The following is a 19,357-nucleotide window of genomic DNA, read 5'->3' as shown; positions in this document are numbered from 1 at the left end:
TGTAAGAAAGGACGCATAATGATTGGCAAGAAGAATCTATTATCTTAAGCTTGGTTGAAAAAATGGCTGCATTTTTCTTTCTGGACAGTCACCTCTTTAAAGTGCCTATGAAAAGCCATTGTGTTTAAAAGGCAGATTTCTTTTGCACTCATGTTTCACACTCCCCGGAAAAAGAGTATTTAGTATACGTATATTTTTACATAATCAGCATTTTTGGAAAATATGGAGGAAACAGACACAAAGCTTGAATTGCAAATCTGAAAAATTCTGATTCTGTATAAGGTTGTGCAGAACTCTATATCTGTGTTTGTTCCACCTAGTTGTGTGAGAAAAATTGTCACAAAGACACTTTATTAATCCAAACAGGACACTTTGGCAGGAGGGATTTTTTTTCCTCCTTAATACACAATAAAAGCACATTATCACTGTATGGGGAAGATATTTACCTTTATATTTACTCTCTTACACTGAAGGAGAACAGTATCTTGTTAAGTGTCCGTGTTATAAATATCTAAGCACCATTTATGGCTTTTTATATTTTGAGGGAGGTTTATGATTGAACTTAGTATTTTATTCTATTTTAACAAAATCTTAGAGAAAGAAACACAATATTAAAAACATGTGTTTATTTGAAATGTGAGAAATTAATCCTTCTTATTTTTCTGATTTTCTGCTTAATAGTTGGTGATCAGAGTCCACATGTCTGATGACAGCTCAAAAACAATGATGGTGGATGAGAGACAGACAGTGAGACAAGTATTAGACAATCTGATGGACAAATCACATTGCGGTTACAGTTTAGATTGGTCATTGGTGGAAACCATCTCTGAATTGCAAATGGGTAAGTAATAATTATAAACATTTATAATTCTTACCTATTTATGTAATACTTGTCTATATTCTTGTCTTCATAATGTTCATCATCCCATTCATTCATATAGTAAACATTCATTCATGTAATAAAGCTCATGAATGATGTAGTTTCAGAATGATATGGGAATGTTTTCTTCTTTCATATTAAAAGCATGTGTAGATTCTGAGGTGTGATGTAGTAATTTTACTATTGTCTAGTCACTGATACTCTTGATTTTTATGTATTCCTCACAGAAGAAAGAGGTAAGGGATAAAAAACTTAGCACTTACCATGCATCTTCCTCTTTGTAAATAGTATTTTATACTGGTCCTAATAGATCTTAGTACAAAAAGCTCTCTACATTTTTTCTGTTAAATATTTTAATGCAATTGGCAATAACGTCTCTGAGGGCAATTAAAGCTCTTTTGTGCTGCATCGCACATACCAAAATGTAAGTTGTCATGTAGTCAAATGATACAACATCTCAGTAGAAAAGGGGGAAAGATATAGAAAACCAATGTTATTAATCCCCATTATCAGAGAAGAATTACATCAAAGAGTTGTTAAGCTTCTTACCTGTTGACTAAAGAGAATCCCAAAACTGATTTAAAATTAAAATTCAAATCAATATTTCCTCTTTCTTTTGGTGAAACCTTTTCAATCTCAGGCAATGTGGCATGTTAACTTTGCTGATTGTTAGACAGAAAATGCTGTTGTAAGGTAACAAGGTATCCTTTGACTATTCTACCTTCCACAGGAAAAACAACCTCTTTCTAGGCTCAAATCCTTAAAATTTTAATAAATGAAAACTTGCATTGTGCAATTTTGAAACTAGAAAGAATTTCATAAATTCTATGTAAAAACAAATTAGGTATGTAAAAATCAAAGCTGTAATTCTGTAATATTTTACCAATGAGAATAATATGAATAAATAGCCTTATTAGTTCTGCAATAGTTCTGTGTTTCAGTCCAGCAGGATCCTGGACTCAGAGCTCAACCAGGGGTCTTTCCCATCCTGGATTTGCTTTCATAAGACACTTCCATTCACTGTGCAGCCTGGAAAAAATAAAGGAAAAGATAATGGAAAAAAATATTTTCAATGAATATTGGAAACAAAGAGCTAGGCTGCAGCCGGAAAGATAAACTGATATTTATCCAAATTAACAGTGTGTCCAAATTAAGATTATTTTCAAATGAAACCAGAGTTAAAAAATCTCTCTTGTTGTTGAGTGTTTTGCAAGTATATCAGTTTTGTCTTTAATTTTTCAGTTTGGCTGTCCTTGCTCCTTGGTAGAGCAACTTTATTTTTTCATCGATTTCATATACATGTGGTTTTTTAAAAGACAATCCGAAATGCAGCCAGTTTGAATCATCTGTTTTATCCTGGAACTTGAAAAAACAGATGAAAAAATGGTTACAACAAAGCCCTCACCCTATGTACAATTATGTATTGTATTATGTTATTTTGCCAGTGGCTCATCTTTGAAAACATTTTTTCTGGCAATGCCTATGCAAGAGGAAGAAACTCCTTTATTATAATATTTTCCTTTAGCAAGACACAGAAGACCTACATACCTTCACAGTGTATTTCACCATGTTGTCTTGTCAGTTGATTCCTCATTAATTGCACAGTTCAATAAAATGCAGTGAAAGCTTTAAGCTCATAAAATGCAGAGAAAGACATGAGGCCTGTGGAGTTCTGGTTGTCTTTGCATTTTATGTGATCTGTTTCAAATGTGTGTGGTTAACTAGTGAGGAGTCTGATGTAGGTACGTGTACTTGAAGTAGAAGACCACCTGTTACTATCGAATGGTTTAACCAGGAGCTTTATATGTACTTTTAGAAGAACTCACTAATATTATTTCCAGAATGTGAAATGAAATGCTTTGCCCAGTTTTATCCTGCAAGTTTGTACCAGAAAGAGCTCTGGAAGGTTTCTTTTGGTTGGGACAATGGTTGTTTTAGTTTTTTGAGTTAGAGCAGATTATATCTATGAAGTATCTGAGTTACAGTGTTTTAATTTCAGAGGATATGTTTAATAATAGGAACACTACATTGTATGCAGTTTTACATACTATAGGTACATTATACTCAGTGAATAAGTTGCTTTGTGTTTGAGTTCAATTATTGTTCGCATAATAACAGTTGATATGTTTTGAAAGCTATCCAGTTTCACTAATGAGGCTGCAGTGAAATTTAAGCTTTTGTATCACTGTTCTCTGAAGTTTTTTGTTTTGTTCTTCTGTTAGGTAACACCTTTTTTACTTTCTTGGAAGACAGTATTGCTGATAAAGCAATACTGATGAAAGTCGTGAGTTGTAACTTGAAAGCTTCTTAGAGAGATCTCATTGAGACCTACAGGAATGTTGAGTTGTCATCTCAAACCTTAATTCATTTCCTACAGATGACATTTTGTTGCGTTCACTCTGCTAAATTACCAACGATGTTGAGATGTCATCTGTCATCTCAGTCTTCATTAGTGATAGCTCCTAGGTCTGGATGTGATCAGTGCCATATACCCTCTGTAAAAATGTGGTGCGATTGATTTTGTGGAAAAAAACATGTTCTGCTTTCAGATGTGATTGAAAGGTCAAGCAAGTCCCAAAGGATTCTGAAAGAAATAATTGGCTGCAATGCCACTGTGTGGCCTATGGGAAGAGGGAACAAATTGCAGAATGAGCAGTTCTACTTCAGTGTCTTTGAAAGAAGGAGAAAGTTGATCTAGTGGTTCCCCAAAGATATATTCTTTCTTATTTATTTTAGAATAAGGGGTTTCAGATACTTCTTTACCATTTCAGTAATTTCTTTTTCTTCTTTTTCTTCTCTTTTTACTTCCTCTCTACTGTTTTGCCTATTTTCAGTATCTTGTACTAGTGATAACTATTTCAACGGGGTCAAAGCTCAGGGTTTTCAGAAGCCGTTGTTGATACATCATTTATTGAGCAAGACAGATTGCAAGAAATAGACAGTGTCAGTTTTCAGATTTCTTTTACCATACCCCTGCTAACCACAGCTATTCTGCATTTTGGAGGCATTTTGTTTTCCCTCTGATCATTGTCTTACTTTTTTGTGATAGTTTATGAGTGAAATAGTGATTAGGGATGTAGAAACAAATTTTCTGCTGAAAAGCTGTCTAATAAATTCCTACAGGGATTGCGTGGACCAGAGTACATATAAATGTGGTAAGGTGCTTATTTGTACTTATTAACATTTGAAATGTTGTCATTTGAGTCTGCTGTGTTCATGTGGGATGGTAGGCTTTGTCAGGTAAAAAAGGAAAAACACTTCAGGCTTATAGTTCCATCAATATATGAAGAGATGGAAGTGAGTGTTGAGTGAGTGTATGTGTAAAATTAAACCAGGCGTGTCTGAAAGTTGACTAATTCTTCTAGTTTCTTAGTGTAAATTTCCCTATTTTAGTAGCCTTGAACTCTGTTTTCTTTCCATATATGCCTTGTCTCACAGATATGACTACAGAGTAGTTTCTATCCCAAAATGTGACAGAATCAAATGTATTTGCTCTCTTGTTATTGCTGCAGAAAGGATCTTTGAAGATCATGAAAATTTAGTTGAAAATCTTCTGAACTGGACAAGAGATAGTCAAAACAAACTAATGTTTGTGGAACGTATAGAGAAATACGCACTTTTCAAGAATCCCCAGGTAAGCCTGAAATTCACGTTGAATGCGTGGGTGCATGCATGCCTGATTGCAGTTTCTGACTTCTTTTGGTATCATTCATTTCCATGCTTTTCTTTTGGTACTTGTGTATGTATTAAAATGCCAGCAACTTTATGCTGCAGCACAAAATCAAATCCCTAGCAGAAAACTATGAGCTGAAGCAATCTGTTTGCTAATGTGTTTGTGGGTAATTTCAATGGAGATGAAGGCAAGCCGTTTCATGGAATTTACACCAATACTTAATGCTGTTCAAAGATGTAAATATGCAAGAAAGGCATTGACAGATCCTGCTAATAATCATGTCTCTGTTGCTGGCAAGAAGGGGAAGAGAAAATCAAAGAGAATAGCTAGTCCATGGTCTCTTCACCTGAGTTTCCTGCTCCCTGGTGAGGAAAACAAAGGCCCCTCTTCTCTCTCAAAAGCCTCCCTTTTGAAGCTCTTTGACGAATTTGAATTGAAAGACCTGGAAAAAATATCACTTGATCTCTCTTTTAACTCTTACCTAATGTATTGTTTTTTGGGGTCATAGATTATTTTTATGTCTGCATGGCATCTATGTGGTAGTGTCTTGGATTTAACCTGTCAGTTTTGCACACACATCCTTTGAGACATCATCGGTGTACTTGATTTTAATTTTTTTGTAAGCAGGAATTGAAAAACTGCTCTTATTCAAGTGCTTTGTGATGAAGGAGAAAACCTCTAAATTCTTTTTAAAAAGCATGTAGTTGATACATTTACTGTCAGTACTTATGGTAGGCACTGTCAACATGAATGAGGTAGCAGCATAAAACCAATATTTCTTCTTGGTTTAAAATATTGAACTGTCTAAACTTTGTGAATATTGGTTGGTTTTTTCCAGTGTAAGGGCTAGGGGGTAGGAAGCAGAAAATTGTCATTGTCTCAGTCCCTTGCAAGCTGAAGAAGAGTACAAAACTTCTTGCTATGCAGTACCTATGCATAATTACATTCCTTTTAAGAAGGCAAGGAGTATTTAGTAACTCTTCATGAAAAATAAAGGGGGGGCTACAGGAGGGATAGAGAGGGACTCTGTCAGGGAGTATAGCGATAGGATGAGGGGTAACGGTTTTAAACTAAAAGAGGGGAGATTTAGGTTAGATATTAGGAAGAAATTCTTTACCATGAAGGTGGTGAGACGCTGGAACAGGTTGCCCAGAGAAGCTGTGGATGCCCCATCCCTGGAAGTTCTCAAGACCAGGCTGGACAAGGCTTTGAGCAACCTGGTCTAGTGGGAGGTGTCTCTTGCCCATGGCAGGGTGGTTGGAAAAAGGTGATCTTTCAGGTCCCTTCCAACCCAAACCATTCTGTGATTCTATGATTTGGCTTGATTTCAGAATGCCTATAGAAATATTAAGCTTTCTCTTGTTACAGAACTATCTTCTGGGGAAGAAAGAAACCTCTGAGATGGCAGACAGAAATAAAGAGGTGCTGCTAGAGGTAAGACTGCCAAAACAAAAAGGTCATAGTGGTCATTGCGGAGTTGGAAGCTAAACTCTAAAAGAGTGTGATGGTTGGAATTGATGGATGGAGCTGAATGTAATTCTGGAACAACTGTGAATGGAATGTGTTGCATTTGAGATAAATGGCTATTTTGATGTTACGCTGTTTGAGATAGTATCAGTTAATAAAAATTTGTCTATATTTTCTTTAATAACTAAAATGCTATACACAGTGATAATCAAAAGGAAGTTACCTGTAACTGTGGCTAAAACCAGTTGAAATTTGCAGAACTGTCACCTGCTTTTTTCACCTGTAGTGGTAGAGATTTTTTTACTAGTACTCTCCAAATGGTTATTCTCTACAGCATCTATAGCGTTAGTTCAGTGAATGGTCTATGTTAGTATTTTAAATTTTGTTAGTAAGCAAAATAATTAAACGTTGTTTCAATTACACTTCAAAATAAGCAATCAAATATTAAATTTAAAAACTGACTGACAGAAAAGGAAGTTAATTAGTATCAAACTCATTTATAGTATAAAGAAGTAAGGACAACAAAAGAAATGTGTGGAACATATAAAGCAAACAGTAAACATAGCCTCCATAAGCTGAAAGCTGAATGGTTTTGTGACATTTTTGTAGAGACGTAAGAATGCTGAAGTGTCTTAGCTTTCACTTGATTTCCAGAATAATTACTATGATTTCAATAGTTACACAAAAGTAAATGTTTTGGGTATTTAATTTTGGATTACACTTAAAACAGTTTAACTTATAAGTAGCATATAGCTCTTAGTATGTTATTAATATGGGTTTTAATAAGTGGTCATGTGAATACTTCTGATCAAAAAGATGCTTGAAGCCATGACATGTGGAGGTTTGTAATTCTATCTAATTCTCTCTGTCTTCTAGGATTACTCATAAATCTCTCTGCTACATATTAGTCTGGACTGTATTTGAAGCATTTGCTTTCCTCTGTTAGCTCTTTCTAAATAGAACCTTAACAGAAGTTACAGTGTTGGCAGTTAGTAGCAACAAAGTACTCATGGAATGAATTATAGATATATCTGGTGGATATGTAATGAGGTTTTGTGTATAGATTTATGAGGTTATATCTATAAGGTGAGCGTGTGACTGTAAAGCCATTGGGAGATCTATTACTGATAATCAGTGGTTAGAAAATCTTTACAGTAGCTGCTAATATTTTTGTTGTGATCCTTGCACCAAGAAAACACTAAAATCCCCTATTGTGTTTTAATTACCTTACAGCTTCTAGAATTAATCTCTAATTCATATTACTGCATGAAAAAAGAGCTGTTCCTGTTATGTGTGCATTCCTTAGATAAAGAATTCGAGAATTTCAGTCATTTAAGAACAAACCACTGCATGCTGGATGTTCTGTCTCTTTCACTCTTCCCAAACCACTGTGTTTATTGGCAGGAATGTTTCTGTGGAAGTTCTGTAACTGTGCCAGAGATTGAGGGAGTTTTGTGGCTGAAAGAGGATGGTAAGAAATCTTGGAAGAAACGTTACTTTCTTCTTCGAGCTTCTGGAATCTACTATGTCCCTAAAGGGAAGGCAAAGGTATGCTGATTTAAAGTAATTTCCCTGAATTGTTTATTGCTGGGAACCCATGCACGCAGGAGTCAGCCTTAAATTTTGGCTTAGCTGTGCCTTGCCTAGTGCCACATCCCTTAATTAAAAGTGCGGCTTTATCATGGAAATATTGTGTAGATTACTGTGGTAACACTTGATGTGAAGGGTGGAATGCCAAATTTAAAAATACAAGAAGACAAGGGTCTGCTTTTTGAGTGAGCTTGGGGTTAGGTGTTCAGAAGCACTTGAGGAAAAATAATTGGTGGAGTTAAGAGGCTGTCTTTTCCCAAGTAGAATTCAGATGAAGGGCCAAATGAAGCTCCTATATCAGACCAGCTCCACAATCAGTTTGCATAATTTCATTGGTTTCGTATAGTTAGTTCATATAAATGGGATTTTTTTTAGACTAATTTGTGCTATGTTTTTTGAAACTGGTAAATATAACACCATTTCTTCAATGTCACTTACTGCTGTTCTGTATGTTATCAATAATGAAAAGTAAATAGAAAGCTGATACAAATGCACCATAGCTTCAAGGCTGAACTACTGTGAGTTCAAGGTGTCCATGAGTCTTGACAGCATCAACTGATCCCCAGTGCAGGAAGTCTACTTCCCACACAGCTGACAATGAAGAGGAGATCTCCCTTGAGAGCTGAATACATCTCAGATGTTCTTTCCACAGCCTTTTGCTTCATTAAAACAATCTGTATGCAAGATAGCCTGTCGGAATTCTGTGCCCTACAATCACTGCCAAACATCATTAGAATTATACTCACAGTCACATGGGAATTTGAATATCTTGATTGTTACCAAGATGAAATGTAACCATCAGCTGTTAAAAAGTTCCTGGTCAACTGATCCTATTTACTTTCTATTGATTACCAACTCTGAATGAACCAGTGTAAAATGTTGTCAAAAGGCAAAATGCAGAAAAACCACAAAAAACCAGACTTAATTTGGGAAAAGGATATCCTGCTTAAAAATGAATGTCTGACGGAAGGCTTTATGTGTGGCTGTATCTCCTTCTTGTATTGGTAGTTTTCGAATCAGGTTGAAACTAATATTAGGCCTTAACTAGATCTTATATTAGTATTGGATCTTAACACTAGACTGATTTTGTCATGGTTTTCTTATAAAGATGTTTTGTAAATTATTATTTTTGTATTTAATAGGTCTCGCGAGATCTTGTGTGCTTTCTACAGCTAGATCATGTCAATGTTTACTACGGACAGGATTATCGGAACAAATACAAAGCACCCACAGACTATTGTTTAGTCCTAAAGGTAACTTGTTAATTTTTTTTTAAATTCTTATACTGAAAAGAGCAATGAAAGAGCTTGAAACATTTCCACACTAATCTTAGTCCCTTATAATAGCTACACTTTCTGATGGTGAACAAGAGCTGATTAACAATCTTGGGAAAGATTTTATTTTAGAATATGCTTCCTATAGTAATACAACAATTGGAAAACTATGCCTGTCAGTTTTTCAAGTGAGTCTCTAATTTGTTTTCATTCTGCACATGAGAAGTCTAGATTGCTATAAGTTACAGTGACAATGAGAAAGCTATGCTTAACTATATTTTCTGTTGAGTTGTTGTAATGACCCTCCTTGACAGAAATATAGTAAACAAATTAGAAAATGCCATGCAGGGACTAGTGCAGAGCAAAGAAAAGGCTATGAGTCACTTTCTTCCCCATCAGGCCGACAGATTTCTTCCTCCTGCCAGAAGATCCTTGTGGATTACATGGTGGGGGAGGAAAAAATATCATAGAAGCAGCAGAAGAATGGCTTTACTGGATTCATCTAGCACTCTAGGTTTCTCTGACAGTGCCCTTTCTTTGTAATTTGCTTAGGGAAAAATTAGAAGTACAGGACAGTCTTGCAGAAATACTTCCACGGAATACTTTTTCAACCTTTAGAAATTTAGAAAGCCAGGAATCTTGGCTGTTTAATACCCAAAGGTGCATTCTTACTCGTTGAGTATGTCCTGTCTCTTTTGGGATTCCAAGAAACTTTTAGAATGCTGCAGCAGTTGGGTACTTGTATGTGCTTGTGTTTTTTCGGAGCCGTCAGTTGCTTTCCATTTCATTTTCGCCTCATTCTTGTGTAGGAAGTGAACAGTTAGTGAACAATTGCTGCCTGTTCTCCATGCTCCTCATGAATTTGTAAATGTTTTCATATTGCCCTGAATTGTCTTGCTTCCAGACTGATGTGTCCCAGTCTATTTAATTGTTCATCATACTCTAAAACATAACACTAAACTCTTTTTGACCCTTTGGCAACTCTATACCTTACAACAATTCAGGCTCAGTGTGATAATACCACTTGACAGGCTAACTTCAGGAAGTTGCCGTTTTCTCAGAGCGTAGGTCCAGAGTTGTTCAGAAATTGGTACTAGAGTCAAGTTTACCCATATTGCCCAGCCTGAGGGAAGCAGCGTGCTGACGGAAACAGGGAGAAACTTATGAGTATAAAGGACAGGTAGAAAGAACAAGTAGAAAAAAATGTTGTGACAGCAGTGACCTCATCTTAAACTGTGAGATTAATAACTTAAGTACTTCAAGTTATTTTAAATTACATCAACTCTTCTCCCAGTCTCTCTTGACTCCCACATAGTGTTCAAAATTATGTCAGTTCCTGCAGCATAGCTAGCTACAAAGCTATTTTAAAACAAGTTTTCACAGTATGTTCATAGCAAGTGAAGTGTCTTCATGGATTTGAAAATGGTGCAAGTAACAAGAAATGGTTACAGTTGAACTTACAGGTTTCCTTTGACCTCTTACCTCCCCTGATTTGTAGTTCATGTGATGTTGGGTATGTCAGTACATTAGAATGTTTTATGTGCTGGAGTTATGTGGCTGCCTGTCCACTGTGTAAAAAAAAAAATAATTATTTAATCTCCCAATACACAAGACAACTTGCATTTGGAACCACTGAGAGGTAGACACTGAGTATCACATATGGGACAGGATATCAAGGGAGAAAGCATGCAGCTGAAACGGGAAATGTTTTCCATGTTCTTATAGGTCATTGGCACAGTTAACAATGCAATAAAAAAAGCAAAAATGTCCCTGTTTGTAGGTATTTATAAATTCCTTGAAGAAAATTGATTTCTTCTGCTTGCACATCATTTTCTATCCACATCATTCTGACAGGTTAATAGTGAATTATTTTTTCACTTAATATTATTTTCTAAGTTTTGTGCCACAAAGATTCACTAAGCTGGGAAATATCTCCAAAACATGAACATGTTTTTGAAGAGGTGAATGGCAAATACAAACTGAAAGGCCAATTCTTAACTGAAGCCCAGAATGGATTTGTCATTACATGTTTGCTTCCTTTGTTTATCTTGAATCCTAACTGTGCAAGACAGGTGATGTGCTATTGTTAAATATAACATTTGTAGTATATAATATTAGCTCCTTGGTTGTAAATGTTAGATCTCTAAGAGGTTCCTTTATTTCTATATAGCCAAATTTTATAACAAGTTGATGAAAAAGATGGCTTGTTAGTGAAGTAATTTTTTATGTTTCTATAGACTCTTCTTTATTATACAACATATATGTGAAAGAGGCTGGTTGTGAAAAATGAAAACAATTATCTAACATCATAATAAAGTTAGTTAGATATGTTCCGTTTGTGGAGATAAACATTTTCGTGTTCATTTTGAAATAGTTTGGAAGACAACAGGAGAAAATATTCTGAAAAGAAATCAAAAATTCTTTGATATATGTTTCAGACACTCTTCAGTGAAACCTAAATAACTATGATCATCTAGCAAAACTCTGTGTCACTGAACTGTAAGCTAACACAGGAAATTATAAGAACTTGAGTATTTCGAGTTGCCCCAACAGCTGTGAGACATGTAACTTCTACAGCGTGGACAGGAAAGAATTGAGTCATCCATCCAGAATGATTTCCAGTGTCTGATTTTTGAAAAATACAGATTTCTTTTCTGACTGCTGAATTGATAAATACAGTGCCTTTTCTTTTTTTTATACATGCATGTGGGAGCAACAAGTATTTTAGATGAGAGCCCTGTGTCAGTAGGGTGGAGACCTTGAAGGCTCTACAAGCTGCAAATGGAATTGTGCATAACGTGTAATTTGTGGAGTGTCTCACTCAAGCCATACAAAACCAGAGAAGATTGGTGTATGTGTTTTCCTCCAGTTTGTTTTGGTGTAAGAGGAAGATGAAATACTAGTTACCTCTCTCAGGCGGTGAGTTAATCTATAGATCAGTGAAAGGAGACAACTCTTTACGCTTTGGCAGTCTCTTGTTTGTGTTTAGAAAAGGTTTTTACAAGCTGAGATTGTTCTGACCACTTGGCTCGAGAGTATAAAGATTTCCAAAGAGCTTTACAGGTACAGAAGACTCTGTTAGTAGGTAGAAATACTAAATACGAAAATGCTGAAAGATTCGCCCCTTCTTAGTGTTTCAAACCTGAAATCAGTGCACACTGGACACAGTGCCAATCTGTCTGCGAGACAATCCTCATTGCCACCTTCTGAAATACTCTCAAATATTTTAAAGTGGGCTCAAAGTACAGATTACTGTTGAAGAGCTTCCAGCATTAAGTTTTTGTGTATAGACCTCAACAGATAAATGGCTTTCCTTGCATTCCTAGCTATTAAAATATTGATGAGGATTACCAATTTTTCTGCAGCATCCTCAGATCCAGAAGAAATCCCAGTATATCAAGTATCTTTGCTGTGATGATGTAAGGACTCTACACCAATGGATCAACGGCATCCGCATTGCTAAGGTAACCTCCTCTAGGTGGTCTTGCACTGTTGTTGTGAGTTGTTGTCATTGTCTGTTTGAAACCATTTACTGTTACTTAGCAAAATACGTGCTAAATCTAACTTCCCTCTGTTTAACTATTCTGAATGTGAAATACACAATTTTCTTGCATATTTCCTTCCCTAGCAAAATTGTTAGGCTTTGTTGTTATGATCGTTCAGTAATTGGGCCCTTTCCTCTCGTTTCTCCTGCACCTCTTTGTCACACAACGTAATTCTAACTGATGTAATGGCTAGATTTACGCAGCTTCCTTAAAGATTTTAAAAAGAAGGCTTATGGGAAAAGAAGGGAATTGAGAAAACAGAATTGTTTTCTAAGATCCCGAGGTTGACTTATTTATTCATTGGCCCATTTCTTGCTTGACACAATGTCTTCTAGCATAAGTATAATGGTTTTTTTCTTTCAGCAGTTAACTAATTAAAACGCAAAAAGGTTGGGGTAAAGGAGCTGCCACTTTTGTTAAATAAAACAGAATGAAATTTGCACTGAATTAATGTTGCCAGAGCTCTTTAGCAAAGACCCTGTTATTTCTCTCTGGGTGGGGAAAAATGGTGGAACAGAGACGCCAGAGGTGGAGCTCAGCAGTATGAAAAGGGTACACACCCTATACAGTTGTTAAATTTGTCTGTCATTTTGCTTAGTATGGGAAGCAACTCTACATGAACTATCAGGAAGCACTGAAGAGAACAGAATCGGCGTATGACTGGACTTCCTTGTCTAGCTCCAGTATCAAGTCAGGCTCCAGCTCATCTAGTTTGCCAGGTAATAATGTGATCTGTCTTCTAACAGAAAGATTTGATTACCTTTTTTATCATCTGCTATCTGGACACCTCAGGAGAGACTATTGCAGAAAATGTACTGTTTCTCCAAAGTCTTTTATGTTATGTTTTGTCTAAAACATAGATTTTATGTTTAATATATATATAAAAAACCATAAAATCCTATTTTATTATATTACTTGCAGTGGTGTATGTATTTGGAACATAGAGTACTTTCTTGTTCACCTCCAAAAAAGAATGTTTTTCCAATATTGAGAAGTCGGATCTTCCTTTCAAATTCCTAATGCCTATGTCTTCACCTATCTGAAAAAACAAAGCAAATCTGTATTTTCATGATACATAGAGACTCGTGTGTGTGGCTCGTAAACTGATATTGTTGGTTGAAATATTTGAAATTGCAAAATAAGCAATAGTCTCTGCCTAAAGACAAAGATACAAACAATGTCTTTAGAGACAAACTTTGAAAATACTGTTGCTGTTCCTGTGTCAAACTGTGTGTGCCTGCAGTAACATGCTCTTGTTTACCTCTCAGCAGGACCAGGACTGTTCTTGTGTAGCACATAACATTTTAAAAATTGATGAATGGTTTATATAGCCTCATTTCACTGTTCAGAGCTGACTGACACTCTGCCAGGTTATTTTGAACCCTCAGGGGCAGGTTTCATTATTGAAAACAGGTCATTGTGTGAAAATGTTTTGTCCATCAGAGATACCAGTCAGGAAGTAATGATACTGAACTGGAAAGGTTCAGGAAGTAGCCTGTGAGAATGAGCTCAGTAAATTCAGCCTAACTGGGAAGGTGTCATGTTTTTAAAACTGTGTGGAACAGCTTGCCAGGTGTAGCAGTACATTCTCGGTTACTGGCAGTTTCTCCATCTAAGCTTGGGTGTTTTTCTGATAAAGTTTGCCTCGTGCGTAGCTGACCCATGACCCACCAGCCATGCATGTTCTGCCAGAGCTACAGTCCAGCCTGTGCCTAGATGCCTAGATGTCTTTTCCCCCAGGACTGCTTGGGACTACACAGAAGGCAGGTTCCGGGCTGGCTAAATCAGTCTGGCAGTGGCTGCTGCTGCGCTTTTAAGATACCCTGTGGACCGACCCAGGGCATCATCTGCATTTGTTGGTTGCATGATAGGATACATTCCTTCTCTTCCCTTGAGGAATAGAATAGTCAGAAGCAGACTGCAGCCTCTGCTAGCAAAATTTGCCTGTCCTCAGCCTATGTCCAGTGCCTGTTTCTGAGGTTGTGCTGGGATGGAGTGCTGGAGAGAGCAGGCTGCGTGCATTGCGTGAGATTTTTTTTTTTACATTCAGGAACATATGCTAACTGTTTCTTAACTTTCTTCTAAACAGAATCTCAATCAAATCATTCTAATCAGTCTGACAGTGGAGTTTCTGACACCCAGCCAGCTGGACATGTCCGTTCCCAAAGTATTGTCAGCTCCATGTTCTCCGAGGCCTGGAAACGAGGCACTCAACTGGAGGAATCCAGCAAGGTAACAAGAAGACTTTAGTTTGAGAACCAACGCCCAACCAAATGTCCGAGACAGTGTGATACCTCTTCCCCCTCTGTCTCAAGTGGGATTTCTTCTCAGGATTTTTTCTCATTCTATGTTATTGACATACACTGCCATGTAATTGTTTTTTCAGGAATCACTTTTTCAGGGAATTCGGCCCTGGAACCTTCTGTTCTTGTGGTTTTTTGTGTGCACAGAAGCCCTCTGTTCTTTGAAGGCACAATACAGCCCTTCCCATAGAATCCTATTAACTGATGTTGAATAAAGATAAAATAAAAAGATCAGCTGTTAACAAGTTGAATGAAATTCTTTCACTAAGATCTTTGTCTAGTTAACTAGTGAATAACAGAGACCTGAATGCAAGTATATCTATTTAAGAAGTTATCCAGTAGTTTTTACTCAGATGTTTTCTATTATGTTTGGTGAAAATGGAAATAGTAACCATAGATATGGTCAAAGAAAAAGTACTAAAATTGACAGCAGTTGTGGATTGAGGCAGATTTGATATCTCTTGTTGAGAGTTACAAAAGATTTTAACTTATTGAAGCCTGGGGCTCAGGTCTGGTGTGTTTGGTTAGTTTTCTGTCCTTTCTGTGGTAGTTGACTGGTGTAATTCCTGAGGAGCACTTCCAAACACAGCTGAATTCCCACTTAAGCTAGTTTTGTTGTCAAGCTCAACAGGTTCTTGAACAGCCATGGTGTCAGTATTAACTGCAGCAGTTACATGTGGAAGTAGTTTGGCAGGATGCTATGAGAAGCTATCTTCACTCTTGTCAATTTCGAGTCTTTCCAAGACCCCAGGTTCAAGTTAGAGAAGCAACCTTTTCAAAACCAAAACCATAGGTCACTGCACCTGGTATTGGTGCATCAAATAAATAACTAAAAATAAGACAGAATGTCACATTTTCAAATCAGAAAGCACATATGGCACAATGTGAAAGCTGACGTGGCTGCATTCTTTTGGGTTCGTAACTTTTTTGCAGTGCCTGCTGGCTTCGAAATTGTCTGATTCTAATAGTAATGTAGGACTCAGCCCAGGAATGTAGCTTGCTAAATTGTGATCCAAATTTTTTTACTGCATGAGTGCAACACCTGGTGCATGTTTATCAGCAGATGGCTTGTGTATATGTACAGGATGCATCATTCCTGCAGAAGCAGGGTAGATGGAAAAGATAAGGCACTTGAGTCTGTCTAGCATGTATCTGACAGAGGTGAGAGAGTACTGCTACAAGAACTGTAATATTACTGTTTCCTGAAGTTTTGGTTTTAACGTGAAAATCTTGCTGCTACACTTTCTGTGAGCTTTTAGAGAAAAGTTAGAGGTTTACTACAGTCAGGTCACTGATGTTCTTATCAAGACTATAGTGCTGTTGGCAGTTGATCATTTAAATAAACCCCAAGAATTTTAACGTTATCTGACTAAAGCCATGTTAAAAATAAAATATTCAGACTGCTCCCTGTTGAGGGCCATCCATGTTCCAAGATTTCATCAATTTGAATTCCTTTCTATGCACAAATCCAAGAAAAGGTATATTTCTCTTCCTTGTGCACAACACAGGTGAATGGATTGCCCTAAAACTTCCCAAGAATCCAAATGAAATGAACCATATAAAATTATAATTTGAAGCCATGTTAAAAAATTCTGAGTAAATTGTTAGCAAATTTACTGTCAGTGAAACTACAGTACATGCTTTTTTATCCTGTATAGGTCTGGCTCAAGGAACTTTAATAAATCAGACTGGCAATGGAAGATGTTAAACTGTGTGGCAAGAAAGGAAACAACAGTGTTGAAAAAATTGTAATGTCAATTAAAAGGTAGTTGCAGTTGCAGTGATGCTGAGACGTGCTGGTTTAGGAAGATTGGCTCCAAACAGTTACTTCAGAGGTGGTTATTTCACAGTGCTTTGGTGACAAAGTTGGCGTAAGAAATTCATACAGGCAGGTTGCTGCAACAGCTCTCTCCCCCCTTGTCACCCTTGTCTCATCCGCTTCAGCAAGAAGGGCAGAACAGACCATGCATTGGCTCAGCAGGGAGGTAACATTGAGGCTAGCTGGCCAGAAGGTCAGGATATTACACTGGTTGGCCAGTGGCTAACTGCACAACAGGTTAAAAATGGGTGAGTTCTGCCTGCTCTTCCCTCATCTATCAGGTGCCGCTTCACAACAGTTTCTTGAAGTTGAAAATATACTGAGATTTCTAGTGCTGTCATATTTGACTGAAATTTACTAACCAACCCAAAAGCAACCAGCATAGGAAAAGAGATAGCAAACAGTTTGATTGAAAAGGCTTGTTTTCTTAGAAAAAACAGCTAAAAAATTAGCATGGCTACTGTTTTAAAAAATAGATACTATTCTTTTAATAGCATTTCTGAGAGTTCCAGATAGTCATTAAGATGCACGTTACAAATATGAATTGATAGTATACAGTAAGTAATTTTTCAGGACATGTAGAAGGACATCACATAGTTATAAGGATGAGCAAGGATAATGATCTGTTTCAGACTTCTTCTATAAACAAAGTATCACTGAATATCTTTCTGGTTGTGGAAATTTAATTTGATTCTGTGGAGATTGGAGGGTGTCCCCCTCCTGAGATGCTTGATATTCTTTTCCCTGTCCTGAGAGTTTGATTTGCCAACTGTGAAAATGGCTGTCTTCAATGGTTATGAGAAAGATTCCTCTTGGTTTCAAATATATCTAAGACTAAAAACCCCACCTTTCCCAAAGTGCAGGTAATTTGTCCACTTCATATTTTGAAAGATTGCTGTTTGCCCAAAGAATACTTTATTCATCTGTTCACATTCTTCAGAGTTTGGCAGTGAAGATCTCATTATGTCTCACTTTGCTTGTTAGATTTTGAACTTGTTATTTCAAATGGGATGCTACAACAGGCATCAAAATGTGTGCTTGCTGTGTGTGCTTTTAGTGACAAATTCAAGAGTCTCCAAGGTCTTGCCATTCAGAGATAGCTATTCCGTTATTCCTGGGTCTCCCTCTCTGTCTGTTTTATGCCGCTTTTATTTTTCCTGTTGCCTTTTGCTCAGGTGTCAAAAGTGAAGCTCAGCACAGCTAAGGTCAGCACACCCGTGGTGCCTTATACAGGGCACAATTAAGGTCAGGTGTTGCTACTTAAAAATTCATTAACCTGGGTGATTGGGAGAATGGTAATTTACAGACTAACACTTGCAAGAGAGCTAGATTTCTCTCCTGTTTTGTTATGTGAACACCTTGATTTAGCTCCAGAACTTTGTTACACTCTTACCTTCCAGACCTGATGTGACAGGTGGAGTCACACTCCTTGTGTGTTGTGAATCACGGTTTGTTGTTTCTGACTCTAATCCTTTTGGTGTTCTTCTGCGCATATAGAAACTCTGTGCAGCTGTATTTAAAAACAAAGCAATATGTAAACCTGCTGATACAGTGCAAATGAGCATAACTGGGCTAACTTGTGGCAAAGTACCTACTAATGAAGTATAGGAACCCAGTGTGGTCAGTTGCCATGTCGGTATTGTGTTTCTAAGGCATGTTTCTGTGCTGTGCACTGAAATTCACAACTTGGGTTGTAGCCAAACCATGTTCTATTAGGAGGATGTTTATAAACTTGAGTAATGCAATTATCTTTTTAATTTTTAACAGGAATAGAAGCTTAAAATTTTAGAGAAACAATTTAACTTGAGCAAAACCCACCTAGTAGACTAAAATGTTGCCTGCTGCTTTCCCATTGCTCATTCCCTTGGTCAGCTTTTCCCTGTTTTTCCTTTCTTTTTTCTGCTTAACGTAATAGTTGCATGTATAGCTTTTTTCCCCAAGCTAACTTTGTTTTGCAAATCTCAAAACATTTCTTTGTGGGGAAATTTTCCTAGGAAACCTCAGTTCTCCCTCTTTTTCTTAATTTTTATTTTCCTTGCCAGTCTTGAATATCAGAGCACGTGGAGTGGAAGAATCTCAGTAATATTCCAGTGTAGAGCTTCCTCTTCACATGTTTTCTGCATTTTGTAACACTGACCAGCGTAAGGCCTGAGCTAACCAACCTAAAGGCTTGAGGGACGCTCTGGGAGGCCATGCATGGTTTACTCTTACTGAGCTGAGGAGGTGTCCACAGCATCTCTTGCTCTGCCTGATGTCCTCTATCATGGCCTGTGGTGTTCTGGGAAGCGCTCTCTTTGGGTCATTGTACTTGCCCAGAGGAGGACCAGTGATTCTCACTGGGTACAGCTGCCTGCCCCACAGGAGTGACAAGGCTGGTGTATTTTCTCCCTGAGGTTCAGCCTGGCTTGGACTAGACCTGGCTCCACTGAGCCTTGCCAGCTCCCCTCCCTGCCTGCCCGCTCAGACTGCACGGTCCAGGCTTGTCAGTGTATGGAATTGTCTTTTGCTGCGTTTTTGGCTAATATTTCCTGCATGCTGTAATCTGCCACTTAATTTTTAATGACAGGCACATTTAGACCTTGACTTTATAATCTCTTTGTCTCTCTCCCTCCCTCCCTCTCTCCCTCTCTATCTTTTTCTTTTTCTCCCTTTCCACTTTCACTAAAAATCCCTTCCCCATAGGCCCGAATGGAGCCTGCAGGTCGGCCCTTCGTGTCTGTCGTACCTCCTGTGTCCCCACAGACAAAAGTGGCGACCCCCTATACAGCATCGCAGCCGTCCCCACCGCTGCCCCCGCCGCCTCCCC

The 19,357-nt window shown here is 37.5% G+C and overlaps 1 protein-coding gene across 1 annotated transcript in view; it reads left to right on the top strand.

The window, feature by feature from the left end:
• Window positions 1–19,333, top strand: part of LOC106895157 (ras-associated and pleckstrin homology domains-containing protein 1-like) — a 100,838-nt gene extending 81,505 nt beyond the window's left edge. Inside the window, exons 7-16 of the mRNA XM_014954312.1 lie at window positions 682–841; window positions 4,393–4,514; window positions 5,922–5,987; window positions 7,425–7,568; window positions 8,753–8,863; window positions 12,250–12,348; window positions 13,028–13,148; window positions 14,519–14,661; window positions 17,727–17,796; window positions 19,234–19,333. Coding sequence (XP_014809798.1) covers window positions 682–841; window positions 4,393–4,514; window positions 5,922–5,987; window positions 7,425–7,568; window positions 8,753–8,863; window positions 12,250–12,348; window positions 13,028–13,148; window positions 14,519–14,661; window positions 17,727–17,795 — 1,035 coding nt within the window. The 3' untranslated portion in view covers window position 17,796; window positions 19,234–19,333. The remainder of the gene's footprint in view (window positions 1–681; window positions 842–4,392; window positions 4,515–5,921; window positions 5,988–7,424; window positions 7,569–8,752; window positions 8,864–12,249; window positions 12,349–13,027; window positions 13,149–14,518; window positions 14,662–17,726; window positions 17,797–19,233) is intronic.
• The last annotated feature ends 24 nt before the right edge of the window (window positions 19,334–19,357 follow it).

Source organism: Calidris pugnax, unplaced genomic scaffold (genome assembly GCF_001431845.1).
Source record: "Calidris pugnax isolate Ruff unplaced genomic scaffold, ASM143184v1 scaffold103, whole genome shotgun sequence".
NCBI lineage: Eukaryota > Metazoa > Chordata > Aves > Charadriiformes > Scolopacidae > Calidris > Calidris pugnax.
Note: the sequence above shows the minus strand (reverse complement) of the source record. Positions and strands in the feature narration are given on the sequence as shown.